Below are 19,676 nucleotides of genomic sequence, written 5' to 3'. Positions count from 1 at the left end.
CCACCTTTGCTACAGACTGTGATTCCCATTGAAGGTGGACACTGTGTGCTTTGCCAAGATGGGATTTCTCTTGTGTCCTGTGGACCTTGGACCTGGCAGGGGGAAGACCCAGCCAGGGGTGCTTCAGTAACCTCCACAAAGCTCTGGGAGTTCATTTCTTCTGAGCATTGGGTATTGAAGGCAATTTGGTGTTTAAAGAGAGCACAAAAGTGAGGGTGGTGAGGCCCTGGCACAGGTTGGACAGGGCTTGGAACAGCCTGAAGTAGTAGAAGATGTCCCTCCCTGTAGCAGGGGGTTGGAATGTGATGACCTTTAAGGTCTTTTCCAACCCAAACCATTCCAGGATTCTCTGGTAGGATCCAAGACTCTGGATTTTCCTTGTTGTGGGGGATTTGCTGTTTCAGAAGAAAGTAGGCTGCAAGTACACTTGGATAGGAGAAAAACCCAAGAGTTTAGGTGTGACAGTGTTCACAGGGGTCTCAGGATGAGGGAAGAAATGAGGATCTGACCCATTCAGAAGGCTTGATTTATTATTTTATCATATATATTGCATTAAAACTACTAAAATAATAGAAGAAAGGATTTCATCAGAAGGCTGGCTAAGAATAGAATAGCAAAGAATGATAACAAAGGTTTGTGGCTCGGCTCTCTGTCCGAGCCAGCTGTGCTGTGATTGGCCATTAATTAGAAACATCCAACATGGGCCAATCCCAGATGCACCTGTTGCGTTCCACAGCAGCAGATAACCATTGGTTACATTTTGTTCCTGAGGCCTCTCAGCTTCTCAGGAGGAAAAGTCCTAAACAAAGGATTTTTCATAAAAGATGTCTGCAACATTTAGGTAGGTGCATGGACTCTGGCAAGTTCTCTGCACGGAGAAAGTTTGGGAAGAGCACCTCAAGCCTGTGGTATCATGGATCAGCCAAGGAAGCAAACCCCAGTTCTCCTGACTTGGTTGTGACTACACATAAGGAAGATGCAATCCCTGAACATGCAATTGTCCTCAAATATGAGGCAGGTGGGAGTATTCTTGTCCCACGTTCAGTCTTCTGATCCTCAGCCTTCACAAATGTAGTCTCAGGCTCGAGGGAATGTTGAGATAGGCTTAAAGTAAGGTGGTTAGTTATTGGTTTTGTTAGGAGAGGCATTGCTGGCATCAGAGCTGTCCCTGTGTTTGCTGGCTTTTGTTTAGACCTGCAGCTGTAAAAAAATATTTTTTAAAAAAACCCCAACATTTTCCAGTGAGCTTGTGAGTCCTAAAGCTGGGTCTCCCCAATCAAATGTTGCTGATCCTAAATCCCAGAAAGCTGGAAGAGAGCTGATGTCCTAGGTGTGTTTCAAAGCCAGGCTGTTTGGGGTGTGGGTGTGTGCAGGAGTTTTGGGGTTCCCAGGGAGAAACTGCCATGTCCTCTTTGTCTGTACCACCCTCAGGGGCAGCCACTGCTCCAGGAAAGGATTTGGGCTACACCCTGGTGTCTGGCTTGGCTGTTGTTGGGGCAGATGAGTGCCTTGGTGCAGGGGGAGCAGGCATCTCACCCACTTGAGGCCGTGTGAGAGGAAAGAAAGGGCAGCCAGAAGTGCTCCACCAGCATGGACATCTCTGCTTCCCCCATGAGAAAGTGACACCTAAGGCCCCCTCACAGCCTGACAAGAGGAATTGTCTGTCCTCTCCCAAAACTCCGTTGTTGGGTGGGTTGTTCCCGCCTCCCAGTACATCTTAGGCACAGTGGAGGCAGGAAAAGAAAACCCTTCTGAAAATCACAACGTAATTACTCCCATCTGCTCCGGCACCGCTTCCCATTTCTGCCTGCCAGGATGCTTGTCTCCGATGCTAAGTAGCACATTATTTTCGATAAGTTGCAATCATTTACTTGAAATCTCCTTCTCCTTTAAAATGTCCCCCTGGAAAGGCAATTCAGCAAGTTGGGAATGGGTAGAAACAACGAGGATAAACCCATCCAGAAGCAGCCGAGCTGGGGCGGGAGGGTGAGCGCTTCTCCTGAACTCATGAAAATCACCCAGCAGGTTCCTCTGCAGGGAGGGTTTGTGTGAGTGCCCAGCCACCAGATCCAGCCCCTGGATCATTTGGTGTCAGCAAATGGGGCTGCAGAGGAACTGCCAGCTTGTGTCATCAGAATTCACTCAGAATTCACAGAATCACTGGGTTGGAAGAGACCTTCAACACCACTGGGTCCAACCCAGCCCCAACACCCCAACTAAACCCTGGCACCCAGTGCCACATCCAGGCTTTGTTAAACACACCCAGGGATGGGGACTCCAGCACCTCCCTGGGCAGCCATTCCAGAACTTTTATCACCCTTTCTGCAATATCCAATCTGTATTTCCCTTGGTACAGCTTGAGGCTGTGTGCTCTGGTTGTGTCAGTGCTGCTGGAGAAAGAGCCCAGCCCCAGCTGAGCACAGGCACCTTTCAGGAGCTGTGCAGAGTGATAAGGTCAGAGGGAATCTTAACCAGGCAGTCACAGAAATTCTTCAGGATTGTGCTGAAGTCAGCAGAGGAAGAGCCACTGACTCTGGGGACCAATTCCTTCATTGTCACAACCTGGGTTGGCATCTTGTGTCACCACCACACCCTCTTGTGAGGGGCTGTATGGAGTCTGGCCCTGCTTCCCACATCTCCTCAGCTTGAAGACACCACCAGGATAAATTGCCCTTTCTAGAAGAAAGATGGAGCTGGAAGGTCCTTTGCTGTTGTCACTGCTAAGCCACAGTCTCCTGCTTAGCTTCTGCCATCACCCCCAGCATGTTTGATTGCCTTCATCATGTAATTCTGTCTCTGTTGCCTGCACACCTCTAATTTGGAGGGTTTGGAAGGACTGGAGAGGAAGGAGTTGCTAAGTGGAAGTGTTTTGGTGTGGCCTTGGAGAAGAGAGATGACTGTGTGCTCAGCTCCTGTGCTTTTCGGATTCCTCTGGAAAAATGCTCCAGAAAAATGGAGTAAATAAGGTAGAGGATGGTGGCACGGATACCAGAGGAGTCTGGTGCCCTTCTTTGTGGATTTCTTAGGTGTCTTCACAGCCCCAGGCTGGTGTCTGTTCCAAAGGTGACTGGCAAGTGCTCTTTCTCCTGCCCTGGCTGTTCCTCAGACTGTGTGACCTGAGGGGACACCAGGCACAGCTCCAAGCTGTGGGGACATGTGGGGGGCTGGCTGCTCATCTCACAGGAGATGGAGCTGGCTGCTTTGCAGATACTCCTTGGAGATGTTGTGGGAAGCATCTTGGAGCATCTGGGAGCTTTGGTGGCTCAAGGCACCTTCCATCCTGTGTCCCTGAATCTCAGGGCAGGCACAGAGCCAAGGAGCTGCTTTTGGCTTTGTCCTCTCACCTGCTTCTCTGAGGTCAATCCTGCCACCACTTCCCATGTCCTGCACTGCAGCTACACCACAGAGCAGCCCAGGGATGTCCTCTGAACCCTGTGGCTGTGATCCCTTCCTCAAGAAGGGAGAAGGAGCAAATGTGGGAGCTTGAGAGCCATTTTCCAGCTGCTGGAATGGGTCTCTGTGACCCTGGTGGTGACCATGCCTGGACTGCAGGTGCTCCTGCTGCTGTCATCAGGGATGGTGACCCTGTGACAGCCACATTCCAGCTGGGGGGACAGGGCACGTGCCATGGGTTTGCTTTTAAAACACACCCCTATCTATCTATCTATCTATCTATCTATCTATCTATCTATCTATCTATCTATCTATATATATATATAACACACATACATGTGTATGTATATGTGTGTGTGTGTATATTTTTGTTTTAAATTTTTTGTGTGTGTATATATTTACATCTAAAAACGCATTTTGATCAGCAGGGGACCTGGGTGAGGGCTGAGCACCATCTAGTGGCAAGCACCACAGCTCCAGAGGCTGCCAAGCCAGCGGGAAATCAGCCAAGGACAGAAAGTCTTGCAGGAATTCTCCTCCCCCGCGGCTGCCAATCGCTATCTTTCTTTTTGTTATCCTTTTTCCCCCCTTTTCTTGAATCAGGAGCAGCAAATGGGGGTCCTGAGGATGCCTGGGTGCCTAAATGCCTGTAGCCCCTTGGAGCACTGAGGACCGTTCTGCTTCATTTATTCTGTATTAATTTGGTGAGAGAGCAGGGTTCTTTTGCCACCAGCTGCCTGGGCACTACAGATTGGGTGCTGCCAAACCCATCCCAAACTCCTCATCCCATCACAGAGGGTACTTTGGAGGCTGGGAGCTTCCAAAGAGCCCAACATCCCAGGCATCCTGGCAGGAGCCGTGTCAGAGCTGGTCCAGCAGTGGGAAGATAAAAAAGGAGCTTTTAAATAATCATTTTGTCTTCTCCTCAGCTGAGCACAGCCTTCCAGGGATAAATAAGCAGCATCAGTCCTGCTTAGACACCTTGGCCTTTCCATTTATTTACTCCCAGGCTTTATTGTGAGTGAGCAGCCAAGCCCGGGCTGGGTTCAGGTCTCCTGCACTGGGTGCTGGTCTGTGTGTGTGGCACAGGAATAAAGCTCCCAGGAATACACAGCACTTTTCATCAGCAAACAGCTCTCTAAACATAAACTAATTAATCACTCGTGCCTACCTGTCAGGTCAATGATTCCTGAGATTTTTAATCTAAAAATATTTCCCTTTTGAAATCCAGATGCGCCTGTTTTGGCAACTCCTCTTTTGATTTGTTTATTTGAGGTGGTTTTCAATATTTTTTTTTTATTTTTAACCTGTGTTGCTTTCCTTTTGTATTTAGCCCTTTGATGTGCTTTAATTGACTGATTTTTTTTTTTGTCCTGGAAGAATAGGAATTTATTCTCTTTATTTTCATGGCAAGTCTCTCTCCCTGCTGCATCTTGTCAACTTTCCTCTTCTCTTTTTAAGGGATTTGGCTACTTTTGCCTCATATTTCAGTTTATGGACCACAGACCCCAAACCATTTTCTTGATGCAATCTGTCCTCTCCCCTTGGATCTATTTATCATGGCTGGGTGCCATGGGAAGCCTCCCGTGGTGGGGGGAGATGCTGGTCCTGTCTCCTGAGGGCTCAGCTTCAAATTTGGCACTCTGCCCTCATTCCTCCATATAGAAATGATCCTCCCTAGCGTAGAATTATTTATTTTTAGTTCCAATTTTACTGTTCTTAGGCTTTTTTCTCCCCACCTTCCCACCTTTGTTGACAGTGCACATTTTAATCACAAAAAAATGCCAATAAATGCATGAATGAGTAACTGGTCCAAAGGTATGAATAAAATAAAATTAAATGAATGAGTGAAATGTCCTGAAAATAGTAATTTCAGTAGGCTTTGAAGCTTTTTAGAAAAGCTCTTTTTAGTCTTAACCAAACCTCTCAACAGGGTCTTTTACTTCAATTTTATACTGATAATAGCTGTATCTTTAACTTATTGCAGAGTAGGGAAGACCATACCCGGTGGTTGCTGGGGTTTTTTAGCTGCTGTGATTTTATTTCATGTTGCTAACAGATCTTCCCCTACTTTTTTATTTTAAATGACAGGGATAATCACTTGCTCTTGTTTGTGCCATGGATTGGGAGGGAGTCAAATTCATCTCAGGTGTCAGCAGGCATGGCTTTATCAAAATCCACACAGCATTTCCCAGCTCTGGATGTGCAAAGAGTGTGTGCTCGTGGGATGTGTGTGCTCAGAGCCCCTGTGCCAGCTGAGATGGGGAAATGCCATTGTTTTCCCTTAGGAAATGCCCTTTTTTATTCACTCATCAAGGATTTATTTTATTTTTGTTGTTTATTGTGCAGCTGTGCATGTGTGAATCTCACGTTATCATTCCGTGTTCAAACACAGACCTTGGAGGGGGACACAGGGGGAGCACATAGGGCACCTCCATTTTTCAGACATGAGACATCCCAAGCTGTTGGGTTGTTTTTCCAGGAAAGCCCTCACAGGATAACTTTTATTTAGAGCAGTAATTTAGGCAGGGAGCAAAAGATGGGAGGAAGATTCTTTTTTTGAAAAGTCACTTTGGGAGGATTAATTCATCATTGCTTCTTTTCTCAGCATCACTGGAATGACTGGATTCTTAAAGAAAAGGCATTTTTCCAGGAATAAAATTTATTTCATACATGTTTTTTACATGTTCCCAGTGCATGGCTAAAAGCATGGACTTCAAGCCCTCTCCACAGTCCATATTTCAGGATGTGGAAGCCAAGGCACAGCTGCCCCAGGCTCTGTGCATCTTTCTCTGCCATCAGGGGTTGATGTAAATGACACATTGGGTGACATGAGAGGACCCCTGAGCGAGATGGAATCAGGGCTACAGACTTCCCTTCCAACTTCCCATCTCATGTTTGAGTCTGGATATGGTCCCTATCGCTTCTGGCAGCAAGCATGGGTACATTTATTGGGGTTTTTTTGGTTGCTGTTGTTAGGAGTTTTGCTGCTTGTTCCAGCAGAAAGCGTTGCTTTGTGGGCTAGCTCTGTGGTGAGCTCACTGCCAGGTCTCCCCTACTTCTAGTCCTGTGGGAAAGAGGAGAAGGAGCAGGGAGCTGCAGTGCCAAGTAGTGATGAGTGATGCCAGGCATGGTGCTGAGTACTTGGAGCATCAGGATGCCTGTTGGGGAACCTGTTGGGGAACCTCTTGGGGAACCTGTTGGGGAACCTGGTAGGGAGCCTGTTGAGGAACCTCTTGGGAACTGTCAGAGCAACAGGGGTAGGAGCGTTGGGATGGATGGAGAGCAGAGATTTCTGAAGCCAGGGCTTGGAACTTGTGGGTTATTGCAAAGGGCCTGGGTGCAGGGCCCTGCTGGGAGCTGCCAGCCACAGCTCAGAGCAGGCCCCAGAGAAGAGAGGGGCAGAGAGGATGAGAGGGTAACAGAGTAAGAGCATAAGGGAGTAAAAAAGGTAAGATAGTAAAAAGGGTAAGAGTGCAAGGTTCTCATTACAATACCATAAATCTTCTTCTGTGCTGAATATTCTAATTCTCACTAACCAATCTAATACAAGATACAGATCCTATAGCATTTACATACAACCTATAAGAATCATTACATTACCATACTGTGTTACGTTTTAAACCTTTAAAACTCCTCTCTGGAGCCCTTCTGCCCAGCCAGTAGGGTCTGCTCTGACCCTTGGGCCTGTATGCAAGCAGAGGGTGTTGTTCCATCAAAAGGGGATTACCTTCAGCTGGCCATGCCATTGTTTTCCAGTTGTTCAGTAACTGAGGGATCTCAAAGCTTGCTTTCATTTCAATCTCACTTATAGTTCCTATGTTCTCAAAATCTTTTACCAGACAATCATATTTATAAGGCTTTCCTGTTTCATCTTCCCCAACAGGGAACCTGTTAGGGAACCTGTTGGGGAACCTGTTGGGGTACCTGTTAGGGAGCCTGTTGGGGAACCTGTTGGGAAGGGACAAAACCCCTGCTGATGGGGTCAGTCCAGCTTGGGACGAGCTTCCCTGAATTAAAACCCAGGTGTGACTCAGGTTTTCCTCTCCCCATTGTGTCTCCTGCAGTGCTGAGCATCCGGGGGGCGCAGGAGGAGGAGCCCACGGACCCCCAGCTGATGAGGTTAGACAACATGCTGCTGGCAGAGGGGGTGGCAGGCCCCGAGAAGGGAGGGGGCTCGGCCGCCGCTGCCGCCGCCGCCGCCGCGTCCGGAGGAGCCGGCTCCGACAACTCGGTGGAGCACTCGGACTACAGAGCCAAACTGTCCCAGATCAGACAGATCTACCACACGGAGCTGGAGAAGTACGAGCAGGTAACAGGCTCCTTCGTGGTGGGGCTGCTGGGAGCAGAGAGCGGGTCTGCACAGCTGCTGACATCTGTTGTTAGGAGGGTGTTGGCTCTGGGTGTTCTCTGGAGTGGGAACATGGTTTTTGTAGGGTTGGCAGGGTTGGGGTTTTATGCTGGGATGGGTATTGATGCAGGGCAACAACAATGTAGAGAATAATGTGCTCTGATTCCATGATTCAGAAGGCTGAACAAATGCTTTATTAATCTATACTGTATTACACTAATACTATACTAAATTACATACTCAAGAGATACTATACTAAAGAGATACTAAAGAAAAACCCATGATTGTCTGCAGACAGCCAGGACACAGCTTTGACCCAATTGGCCAAGGAATCAAAACAACCTTCACCAGTGTCCAATGAACAAATCACTTTGGGTAAATAATCTCCATAACACATTCCACATGTGCAAAGCAACAGGAACAGTGACTAGAGATAAGAATTGTTTTCTCTTCTTCTCTGAGGTTCTCACTGCCTTCCCCAGGAAAAATCCTAGGGGAGTTGTGCCTGCTGCTCTCTGTGAAGAGAGCTGTGGCCACAGTATGGGTTGCCCCTTGGATTTTCACTTTTCACTTCTCCCCTGATATCTTACCCAGAATTGGTCCTGTGAAGGAAAAGGCCTCTCTGATATGCTGGCCTCAGTGATGACAACTGTCCAAGCAAGACTTGAATCAGAATCTTCCTTGAATATATTTTCTCATTGAAAAGCTCTCTTTCCAGGGGAAAAAACAATCTTTTTTCTTGTAGCAAATTACTGTTAAAAAAGAAAAACTACTTGGGTTATGAGCACAGCTATTGGTAACACTGACAAATTCATTAAGAGCTTTGCAGCTCAGTGCTCAAAACCAGTTCCTTTCAAGTGCTTCCAGATGTTTTGCAGACCTCTCTTAGCTGCTGTGGACCTTGCCCATGTAGTTTCTGTTTCTGCCCCAACGTTATGCTTTGTGGATGTGGACAAGAAGGCTTCAGGTCCCTGGTTTAGGTCCAGTAAAAGCCTCCACTTTACCTGGCTAACTGGGTGTGTGGTGGGGCTGGGGATGTCTCATCCCCATGGCCACGTGGGCCAAGCTGAGGGAAGGGTTAGAGCTGGAGTCAGGGCGGCCAGGCAGGGCTCTGGTGATGGAGCAGCCAAGCACAGTCATGCCATGAGAGGCATTTTGGAGAGCCTGAGGGCAGGCAGGGAGCTGGCAGAGGGCTGGTAGGAAGGATGGATGGCCTTTGGTGGCCTCTCCATGCTGTCACTGCCTTGAGGCACAGGGAGGAGCCTCAGCCATCCCACATGGGTGGGAGTGGAGAGCACCTCAGGGATCATCTTTCAGGCTGAAGAGGGTAGAGGGAGAGGCCTCAGGTCCTCTGCTACCCAAGTGCCAGGAGAGGCCCTTGGCAGAGAGAGGGACAGCCTTCAGGAAAGGACTTTCAGGACTTTCTGCTTCTTCCTCCCCTTGGGCAGGAGTTTTGTTTGTTTGATGTTCTGATTCTGGTTTTGCTTCTCTTTTGCTCCTCAAAGAGACACCCAGAAGAGAGAAGCCTTTAGCCAGGCCCAGAGGGTGGGATGGCCCACATCTTTCCTTCTCACAACCCACTGACAGGGTTTGGTTTTGCCACTGATTGGCTTTGCAAGTGGCTCTGCTGGTCCACCATCTCTGGTACCATCTCTGGTACCATCACCCACATTCCTGCAACACCAGGGCTCAGGGTTTTTCCACCTCCTTCCCACTGTCTCCAATCCAGCTGTTGGGAGCTCAGCCCCTGGCTTCTCAGTCTGGCTGCTGCTGGGTCAGCACGGCAATCAGTGGTGATTTTGCCCTTAATGCTCTTTATTTCATGCCAAGAGGAGATGATCTGAAATAGCTGGGGTGTCTGAGAGCTCTGATAGCCAGCACTCATCCTGGGAGATGGGAGTCAGCAGCTGGAGCTGGCCTTGGGGGTGTCTCCTTGTTGGGTCTGAGCCATGGTGGGAATTCACCTTGGAAGGGTGGGGTAAGACACAGCAGGTCAAGGCCATGCCACCAGCCCACAAATCCAGTGTTTCTCTCCCCTGCCAGCCCCTTTTCCCCATCATGGCATGGGAGCTGCAGACACTGTCCCCAGAGCAGCACCCACACCCCAGGAGCACCAAAGGCTTCTCCAGCCATCACTGTCCACTGGTTTTTGGGGCTTGGTTCTGGGAATCAGGGGATCCCATTATGCCAGTGGGGTGCTCATGGGGATGAGGGAGAGGGAATTGAAGTGGCCTTGATCTCAAAATCCTCAAAATCCCCCCACCTTGTCCCCTGGCTCCTCTCTGTGCCCTGTCCTCAAGGCACAGCGTGGGGACAGCAGGAGCAGCCAGCCAGTGCTGTGCCAGCAGCAAACTAATTGGGATTGTTACCTGCTTGCCCTTATTTGTCAGGGCTCCTGCCTCACTCAGGCTTTAATTATTATCCTTATTTACTTCTTAGCTGATGTGCCAAGAGCACGGAGCAGGGCTGTGTCTCTCTGGGAGCTGCTCCTGTGAAGCACAAGGGGCTCTGCAGGACACATGGTAGGGCTGTAGGAGGAGGGGCAGTGGGTCAAAAGGTGCATGGTCCTCCTCAGATAAATCTATAGCTCCTCCAGGAAAACAGTGGCTGGCACTTCTTCATGCTTTTTATGAATCCTAGGGCTTCATCTGCCCCAGCTCCATCTATGATCCCCCTGGGAGCAAAGAAATCAGTTCCTGTCTTTCCCAGCATGTTTGTTGGGAGTCTCTCACACCCTGTGTTTGGCAGCCCAGGGAGATTTCTCTCTCCCTGATGCCTTTTTCAGGCTTAGCTAGAAACAGAGGCCAGACAAAGTTAAAAGGATAAAAGTGGATGTATTTAATGGAGGGCCTTCAGGTACATGAAGGGCAGACGAAGCCTCCCCAAGGGGCTACACCCAAATTGAACCATGTCATGAGTTTTTCAGACACATAAAAGTTTGGTCTATTTGCATATCAGGAGTTCATTCTCCAATTACAGCTTCAGGTGATGAAGTCAGACACCCGCAGTTTGCTCTCCTCCCAATTCACTTTTGTTTACACTTTTTGGGGCCTGAGGCAAAGAGGATGTCCTTGAGTTTCAGGCCTAGAGGAATTGTTTTGTCTGACCAAAACGTGAAGAGAGTTAACTAACACTCTATATGAAGTTCAGAGTTATACACTAATGCAGTACAGGATCTGAAAAATACAAAAGCTAAAATCCTAAGGCATCGTCCCCTGAGTGCAGCACATTCTTGCTCTGAGCCTGCTCTGGAAAGCCCCAGCCAGCAAGGCCTGTGTGGGGGTATCAGCTGTTGATTTTTTTGGGTTTGGATTGAAGGTACTTGAGATAGTAATTCGTGTTTATTATTTTTTATCAGTAAAACAGTCCCATTATTGTGAGTTTAGTAGCTTTTCATTAGAAGGCACAAAATGGCCAACAATCTCTTGTTCCAAGGTCTTTTAAGACTAAATTATCCAATTAAGAACTGACACCTAGATTATTTTCACTTTTAACCCAACAAGTGATCCCAAAGAGCTCACAATGGGGACTTCTTTGCCCAATTACAAAATCCCACCCAAACCCAAGAAAGAAGCATGAAGCAGAAACCCAGGAGGACACCCTGTGCCCTCCATCTTGCTTCCATCCACAACATACTAAAAATCCCAAAACCTCAATTTCTCACCAAGTGATACACCTACACTGCTCTCTATAATCTATTCCACACTTTTGTGAATTCTAGTCTATCTTGAAGTCTGGGAAACTTTCTCCATGAAAGAGGGTCAAAGTCAGTGCTCTCCTGTGACTGTGTTCACAGGGGTCTCAGGATGAGGGAAGAGATGAGGATCTGACTCCATGTTTCAGAAGGCTGATTTATTATTTTATGATATATATTACATTAAAACTATACTAAAAGAATAGAAGAAAGGATTTCATCAGAAGGCTAGCTAAGGATAGAAAAAGAAAGAATGATAACAAAGGCTTGTGGCTCGGACTTTCTGTCCGAGCCAGCTGGGCTGTGATTGGCCATTAATTAGAAATAACCAACATGGGCCAGTCCCAGATGCACCTGTTGCATTCCACAGCAGCAGATAACCATTGTTTACATTTTGTTCTTGAGGCCTCTCAGCTTCTCAGGAGGAAAAGTCCTAAACAAAGGATTTTTCATTAAAAATGTCTGTGACACTCCCCTGGGGGTCAAGACACCCCAAAGCAGACAGAGAAATATTCCCAGTGCCCTAAATTTCCACAGCCTGCACTCCCATCTCCTCCCGTAGCCACGCTGCCTCTGCCCCGTCCTCAACACCACCGAATGACCTTCCCATCCTGGGGTTTGTTTTGCTTTTCCTGCCATGCCAGGCGTGCAACGAGTTCACCACGCACGTGATGAACCTGCTGCGCGAGCAGAGCCGGACCCGGCCCATCTCGCCCAAGGAGATCGAGCGCATGGTGAGCATCATCCACCGCAAGTTCAGCTCCATCCAGATGCAGCTGAAGCAGAGCACGTGCGAGGCCGTCATGATCCTGCGCTCGCGGTTCCTGGACGCACGGTGAGCCCAAACCCCACCAAACCTTCCTGCGGTGCCCTTCGGGGTGGGAATCCACAAAATCAGAGGGTTTTGGGAAAGCTGCAAAAGGCAGGCCTCAGAGACAGCAGAACTGGGATTGGAGCTGAGCAGCTGCCATGAGATTGGTCAGCAGAAAAATTATGTAAGAACTGGAAAAGCAAGGACAAACAGAACAATGGCCTGTGTATTAATGCTTGTCTAGAATAACTCCCTAAGCTAAAAAAGTTTATCTAGTGAGATATTAGGAAGTTTTAAGCTTAATAATGGAGCTCTGTGCATTGGGTTTTAAGGCTTACAAGCAGGTATTGTATTCAAAATAAGCAAGCGTTGTTTTAACCAAAGATACCTGTGCTTATAGTGGTTGGATAGAACTACTGTCAGTGTGCTTCTGCTTTGTGTGATTGGCCAAAAATCTTTTAAAGTAAGTTGTAACATTAAGTTCTGTGTCTGCTGCCTGGAATGTGAGCTGCTGGCATCTTCCCATTGTCATGGAATGAGAGTGATGCTGGAAAATCAAACAGCTCAAGGCACGTTCCACAGCAGCCCTGTCCCATTCATGATTTGTACACAGACCCCCAGCTGGAGGTAAATGGTTTTGTGTGAGGAGGGGAGTGTCTGGGAGGTTTGTTGGGCAGGTTTGGTTCTGGAGTAAAATGAGGGCCCAGCTGAAGGGCTGTGTCTTGAGTGTCTTGGTTTGGAAAGACAGGTGCCTGCTAAGGAAGGAGGAGCCTCCCCTGAAATGGAGAACGTAAACCCCCCATCTCTGAATTGCTATAAATTTTATATTAAGGGACTCTCAGGCAAAAAATATGGGAGCAGGAAATAACAATTCTTTACTAGGGAAGAAAATAAAAGGATAAAATAAACAATGCAGTAAACTAAAACAACACTGACAGAGTCAGAACACAACCTGACACCCTGTGGGTGCTGGTAGCAGTCCCATTGGAATTGTAGCTGCAGCCCTCCTGCAGTGTCAGGCGTGGTTCTCTTGGAGCAAGGATCCTGTAGAAAGGTGTAGTTTTCCTCTGAAGATCTGGAAGAAGAGGCAGCTGCTGTTCCTCTGGGGAATCCAGTGCAGAAGCTGTGCTGGTGTTCCAGAATCTCCAGATTATATCCAGTTAGGAATGCTTGGCTCCTCCCTCTGGGCTCACATCTCCTAATGGGATGCTGCAGTTCTTATCAGCCATGCAGTGACATTCAATAGCTGTTATCAGCAGATGTTCCCCCAGAGGCAGGAGTGGGTGTGGAAGAGATAAGGAAAACTGCCCACTTAATAGAAGACAGCTGCCATCCAGATGGCAAATAGAATACATCTTGCCTTGCAGTCTGGGACATTGAGCCAGAGGAGTTTTTTGCCTTCTTTTTTGCCAGGGTTTAGTTGAGGTGTTAGGGCATGGGTTGGACTTGATGATCTTGCAGGTCTCTTCCAACCCAGTCATTCTGGGAATTCTGTGAATTCTTTATCCCTTAGTGGTTTGTGGCTCAGCAGGGGAGGGCAGTGCAGTTCAAACCATCCATGGGTGAGGCTCCCAGCTGTACTTTGAGAATTGCACATCCTGGTTTTGCTGTGGCAGAAGGAAATCCTGTGGCATATTGCAACAAACCTCTGTGGTGAAAACATGCACTTCAGTTAGGGATGAAAGTTTAGCCTCCAGGCCATCCTGTCCCCCCTAGATTCCCATTCTTTTCCCACTGTTTTTATTGTCCCAGATTTTCAAATTGCTGTAAAATTATTTTATTTCCCAAGCTGGTTAGGTGCAGACTGCAGCTTGGGCTGTAGCTTGCAATGGGGAGGAGAGGCAGCTGCACCAGGGGTACAAGGAAAGAGATGGCAGACAGGTAATAATGCCTAGGTGTGAATGGAACAGACTTCCCCAAGGATATATCCAGCTCTGCTTCCTCAGCACAGAGCTTTGCAGAGTAGCACTGTCTGTGGTCACGACAGCCAGGTGTCAGGAGTCACCTTCCCAGGTGGAGGAGCTGCATGCCAGTTTTCAGACTGCTGTGAGCTGGAGGACACAGTGATAAATTTGAGATGGAGATTTGCTTGCTTTGAGAGGTGCTGAGAGAGCGGTGACCAGCAAGGGGCAGATCAGAAACTTCTGGCCACGAGTCTTGCACTCCATGCAAGCACAGAGGGGAGGGAGGAAAGTGGGAAACTCAAGAGTATCTAAAATTGCTTTCTATTTTTGGATCTCTGGTGCTCATTCCCTTTCCTTTTCCTTCTGTTTCCCACTCTTTCTTCACGTGAAGGCGGAAGAGACGAAACTTCAACAAGCAAGCCACGGAAATCCTGAATGAGTATTTCTATTCCCATCTCAGCAACCCTTATCCCAGTGAGGAAGCCAAAGAAGAGCTAGCCAAGAAATGTGGCATCACAGTCTCACAGGTGAGAGAGCTCAAAGTTTGGACCAGTGGGAAACCTCAGCATGGTGAAGGGAATTCCAGACCTCAGACCAGTCAGCCATGTCCAGTGTTGAGCATTTAATCATTAAATCAGTTTAGTGCAGGTTAGTGAGAGTGGGTGGGAGTGCAGATGGCACTTGCAGATTGGAGCCATGGATGGAAAAGGAAAGCTGAAGGTGGATTTAGGAGGTATGAAGGCTCCATGGAGCTGTGTGTGCAGCCAAGGTGTGACAACCCAGAAATGGTGTGGCAGCACCCAGAGGGGCAAAGTCTCCTCAAGGAATTAGTGGCTGGCTTGGCCTGCAAGAAGAGCTTGTTTGATCTGAAAATCCTTTCTTCAGGGGATTAAAAGCATCAGGAAGAGTTGTGCAGGTTTTGCTTGATAAGATAGAATGGACAAGTCCAGGTGGGAAGGATCTGGGTGCAGCAGGTACAGTTTGTGCTCAGTGAGGGTGGGATTTCTCAGGGTCATTTCTCTCAGTCATGACCCTTGTGCTGCAGATCATGACATCTCCCTGACTTGCACATCCCTCAGAACATGATGGTTATTAACAACAAAATGAATTATTTCCATATGTTCAAGGAAGACACATAGTTCCTGGAGTCTGGAGCTTTGACCTGGGAGCTGCTGTGATTTGTGAGGAGCACAGCCAGCCCTTGAAGCATTCAGCCATACATTGCTCAGGCCTGCCCTTCTCTATTTCCTCTCTTTTTGGAGCAGGCTGTGTGATTGAGAGCCAGTCTTTGTGGCCTGTGGTAGGCTTGTCCTCACATGAGCTTAGCAGCCCCTCTAGGCTCCCGTGGCATTCCCTGCCTTGGGCTGCTTCCCAGCCCCAGGCACGTGCCTGCTCGTCACTTGAGTAAACTGCAGACAGCAGCAGCATCTGGTGTCCTTGTGGGAGCGTGTCTGCCTTCAGCAGGAGCAGCAGCATCCAGGGGAAGGTGTCATCACCGTGCTGAGTGCCTGCTGAGTGACTCCAGTTGCCTCCCCTGGGCTGGAAGACCCAAACGTTGCTTCTTCCCAGAGTTACCTACAGGAGACAGCACATATTGGCCTAAGTAAAGCTACAGCTGTCCCAGTGCTTCCCCTCTCACTTCTAATTTATCTGTTCACACTTACAACTTCTCCTTTGCAAAGACAAAATGCCCAGGAGAAGTGCTGCCCTTAGGAGGGGGTTTTGAGCGTGCTGTATCAAGGCTGCTTTGTGCCTGTCTCCCTTCATCCAAGTAAGGCAGAAACAAACACACATCCAGCTCTGGTTTTGCTGAGACTAAGTGGGAACACAGGTCCCCAAGTAAGGCAGAGACAGGCACAGATTCAGGTCTGGTTCTGCTGGGACTAAGCGGGAACACAGGGATCCCATGAATGTGTGCAAGTCCTGAGCAGGCTTGATCTGACCTTGGAGTCTGACCAGATTAGGCAGGTGCTTCACATATTTTAAAATGCAAATAGGTTGTGGTGGCTGGATATTCCAACCTCCTGCCCTGTGGTGCTCAGAGTTCACCCAGGATGGGAAGAGCAGTCATGAGGAGATGTCCATGTGGGAAGATTGTGAAGGAGCACATTGTCATTAGTAACAAAGCTGGACCAAGAGGTGGAATGGAGTTCCTTGCCAACAGCACCAGCTCCTGGTGGTGCCATCCAAATGTTTGCTCCCAGATATGGGCTGGGTGCTGATCTGAGTCTCTTGCAGGTTATGTTTTCTCTTTCCTGCTCTGCAGGGTCGGATACCTGTAGCTCAGTAGCCATTAAATTGGTGGCTGAAGCCACTTCTGTGTGGAAGCTGCTGGATGCTCTTATAAGCACTGCAGATAGAAAGCACAGGAATAAAAGCTTATGGGTTTCAGTTAGCAGCACCAAGCCTAAGCTTTCCCTGAGATAAGGAAGAAATCATGGGTTTCAAAGGGTGAACATCCATTATTGTATTCTGTGTCTTTGGCTCTTGTTTGGTTTATTTGGAAGAGGGAGCACTGAGGTACTTGCTCACCAGCAAGTAAAGGGAAAATGCCCTTGGAATCTCACCAAAGGGGTTGGTCTTGCTAGCTCAAAATTGCAGCTCCAAGCAATCCTAGGAGTGTTGGAACTTTTCAGGGGAGCTGCAGCATCCTCCTCATTTGCCCATTCCCTTTATCCTGATAAGCTCTCTCAAAGAAAGTCAGGAGTGGCTGGGAGTTGTCTTCTGCTTAGACATCTGCACATAGGAAGACATTACCCTGATTCTCTGTGTTCAGTGCTGTTGAAGAAGCTGAGAGCTGCTTCTCAAGCTGTGGGGTTGAATCTTTCCCATGTCTGAAATAGCTCAGTGTGAGATAGTGCCCACGAGTGAACAGGAATATCATCAGCATGTCTCTGAGCAAACACAGTGGAAACATCTTCCACCCCTTCCCAAGGCACACACTTCTTTCCTGGGGCTGAAGTTAGGTTTTAGGACAAGTCCTGTGCTCCTTCTCCATCCTTCCCCTGAAGTTCCTGGCTCATGCTAAACCTTGCAAAGCCAAGCTCAGTTGGATGAAGAGCATCCACTTCTGGCTTTGTGCCCTGATTTCCCTCAGATGGATCAAAAGAGAGCTTTGCTGATACTGAAGCAATTCTGTGTGTCAGCCAGGCCCCAGTCAATTCTCTGATCAATCAGGGCATCTATCCCATCAAAGGGATACTGAGGAGGAGGCAAATAAAAACGACATGCACCTGTTCTCAAATTGTGCAGCTTTGGGGTCATTTGACTTTGTCATGGTTTTTTGAATCCATTTTAAGATTTTTGTGGGGTGGGTCTGGTGGTTCCTGTGGAGCATCCCCATTTATAGCAGAACCAGCTACACCCACACAAACCCAGTGCTCCCAAGGGGCTCCCATCACCTTTCCTGGGTTTGTTGTGGCACACATGAGTGAAAGGTGCTAGGAAAACTGAGGGGGGGAAGAATCTGCGCTGCTTAACATGACCTAATCCACCTTCCTCACCCAGGTTTGCACTTGGCAGAACTGAAACCTTAACTTGTCCTTGTCTTCTCTTGAACTCACTCTAGGTATCAAACTGGTTTGGAAATAAGAGAATCCGGTACAAGAAGAACATAGGTAAATTTCAAGAGGAAGCCAATATTTATGCTGCCAAAACAGCTGTCACGGCTACCAACGTGTCAGCCCATGGAAGCCAGGCTAACTCACCCTCAACTCCCAATTCAGCTGGTTAGTTTTGATTTTTCTTTTATTTTGGGTTGTCAGTGTTCAGTTTTTTGTTTGTTCTCCCCTCTCCCTCGAGTCTCTCTCTTGTTTTCTCCTTTTGGTTGTTTCAGCTTTTATTCTCTGGGTCTGGTTTGCTCGCTTTTGTGGTCTTAAAAAAAAAAACAAAAGAGGGAAATGGGTTTGGTTTGGTGGATTTTTGGGGGGGATACTTTATTTTCTTTGCTTTCTTCTCCCTATTTTCTCCTTTTTTTCCACTCTTCCCCTTCCATGTTCTGTTTTTTGTTGGAAAAAAGGATGTGATCATACCTTGTGACTGGTGGTGCTGTGGTGGGGGTTATATGCATGGATGGTAAACACAAACCAGAAAAGTGGTCCACAAACCATGGCTGGGATTGCTTGCACTTTGGGGGGAGAAAAAGAGTACTCGAAAAGTTATTGTGTAATGATTTTATTTCACTGGGGCTGAAAGCATGAGTGATCCTAATGGACAAACCACAGCATTTCTGAGATGTCCTAGCTCATGCCATTGTGGGGCTTGTTTTGGGTAAATTTTTATCCTTTGATTTTCTTTCTGTTGTGGTTATCTCTTTTGATTGCTTACATGACAGTGTCTGGATCACCTGCAAGAGTGTGCTCTGTGTGAATTTTATTTTCCCTTTGTGTCAGTGCAATCCAGAGAAATTCATGGGTCGTTCCCCTTCCCCTCTTCCTTCCCATTTGCTGTGGTTTCCATTTGTTTGTTTTGAGAGTCAAAGGCACAGAGCACTTTGCCCAGATTTCAACTCCTCTGCTAGAGAATGATGCTCAGTTCATGCCTGGTGCCTGCTGCAAGGTTGGCCAACCCAAAAACGATCAGGGGCTGCGGATCCAAGAGCAATGGAAAATTGGGATTTGTTGAGAAGGAGAGGGGGAAAAAATAACTTCATGGGTGCCATACACTTTGTAATCCATGCAAATATCTGTGCTTTCTTTTTAGGGGTGGGAGGGAAAGTGGGAATAAGCCACTCTTGAGCCTTTGAGCTGAGTGTTTGCTCACAGTGCCCTTCCATGGGGATGTGATGTTTGGTGTTATCAGAGAGGCAGGAAGGGAGCAAAGAGGATGGTGGGGATGTTACACAGGCCATGCAGATGCTGGCTGCCATCAGGACATGCTTCTGTAGTGAGCACAACCCTGCTTCTGCAGGTATCAGAGGAATCACACTCCAGAAACACCTCTGGCTCTGAAGGATTTGAGAGCCAGGGGTCAAACAAAGGGAGGAAGCAGTGACGTGAGTCTCTGGCTGGGACAATCTCTCCCACCTCTTCCTCACCCAGGGCTGTCTGCTCTGGCTCAGGTGCTCTGAGGGCTTAGGTGGATGCAGCAGAGCTCTGCAGAGACAGTTTGCTGGAGTTTTGTTTGTTTCTTTTTGGTTTGGGGATTTTTGTTCCCCTCCCGTTCTCTCAACCGTTGAAGATTTAACTGCATTTTCAAAAATGTCATTCTTTCCAAAGAGCTCACACAAAATACCTGTTCAGGTGGGCTTTCCTGATGTTAGCACCCCTGTAGAAAAGGCTGGAGAGGGCAGAATTGTGTGTGTGGAGGGAGAGGCCTGCTGCCTGTGATGCTGTCCTGCAGCCCACGTCAGTCTGGACCAAAGAGATGCAGCTTTCCTTCTTTTCCTCTTTCTTCAGCTGGAGTCAGATCCAAAGGTCTGGAATAGCAAGGGAACAGCTTCAGATTGCCTGAGTGGGTTTGGATCTGGGCTGCACATAGGAGAAAAAGCATTTCCTCAGTGCCTGACTGGTTAAATAGTGCTCC

The 19,676-nt window shown here is 48.0% G+C and overlaps 1 protein-coding gene across 2 annotated transcripts in view; it reads left to right on the top strand.

The window, feature by feature from the left end:
• The window catches only part of PBX1 (PBX homeobox 1), a 133,709-nt gene that overhangs the window by 95,746 nt on the left and 18,287 nt on the right, over nucleotides 1–19,676 (top strand). For both annotated transcript variants that reach the window (XM_054638360.2, XM_054638359.2), the window contains exons 3-6: nucleotides 7,461–7,705; nucleotides 12,083–12,273; nucleotides 14,545–14,680; nucleotides 17,722–17,881. In XM_054638360.2, the coding sequence (XP_054494335.1) occupies nucleotides 7,461–7,705; nucleotides 12,083–12,273; nucleotides 14,545–14,680; nucleotides 17,722–17,881 (732 nt within the window). The remainder of the gene's footprint in view (nucleotides 1–7,460; nucleotides 7,706–12,082; nucleotides 12,274–14,544; nucleotides 14,681–17,721; nucleotides 17,882–19,676) is intronic.

Source organism: Agelaius phoeniceus, chromosome 8, assembly GCF_051311805.1.
Source record: "Agelaius phoeniceus isolate bAgePho1 chromosome 8, bAgePho1.hap1, whole genome shotgun sequence".
Lineage (NCBI taxonomy): Eukaryota > Metazoa > Chordata > Aves > Passeriformes > Icteridae > Agelaius > Agelaius phoeniceus.
Note: the sequence above shows the minus strand (reverse complement) of the source record. Positions and strands in the feature narration are given on the sequence as shown.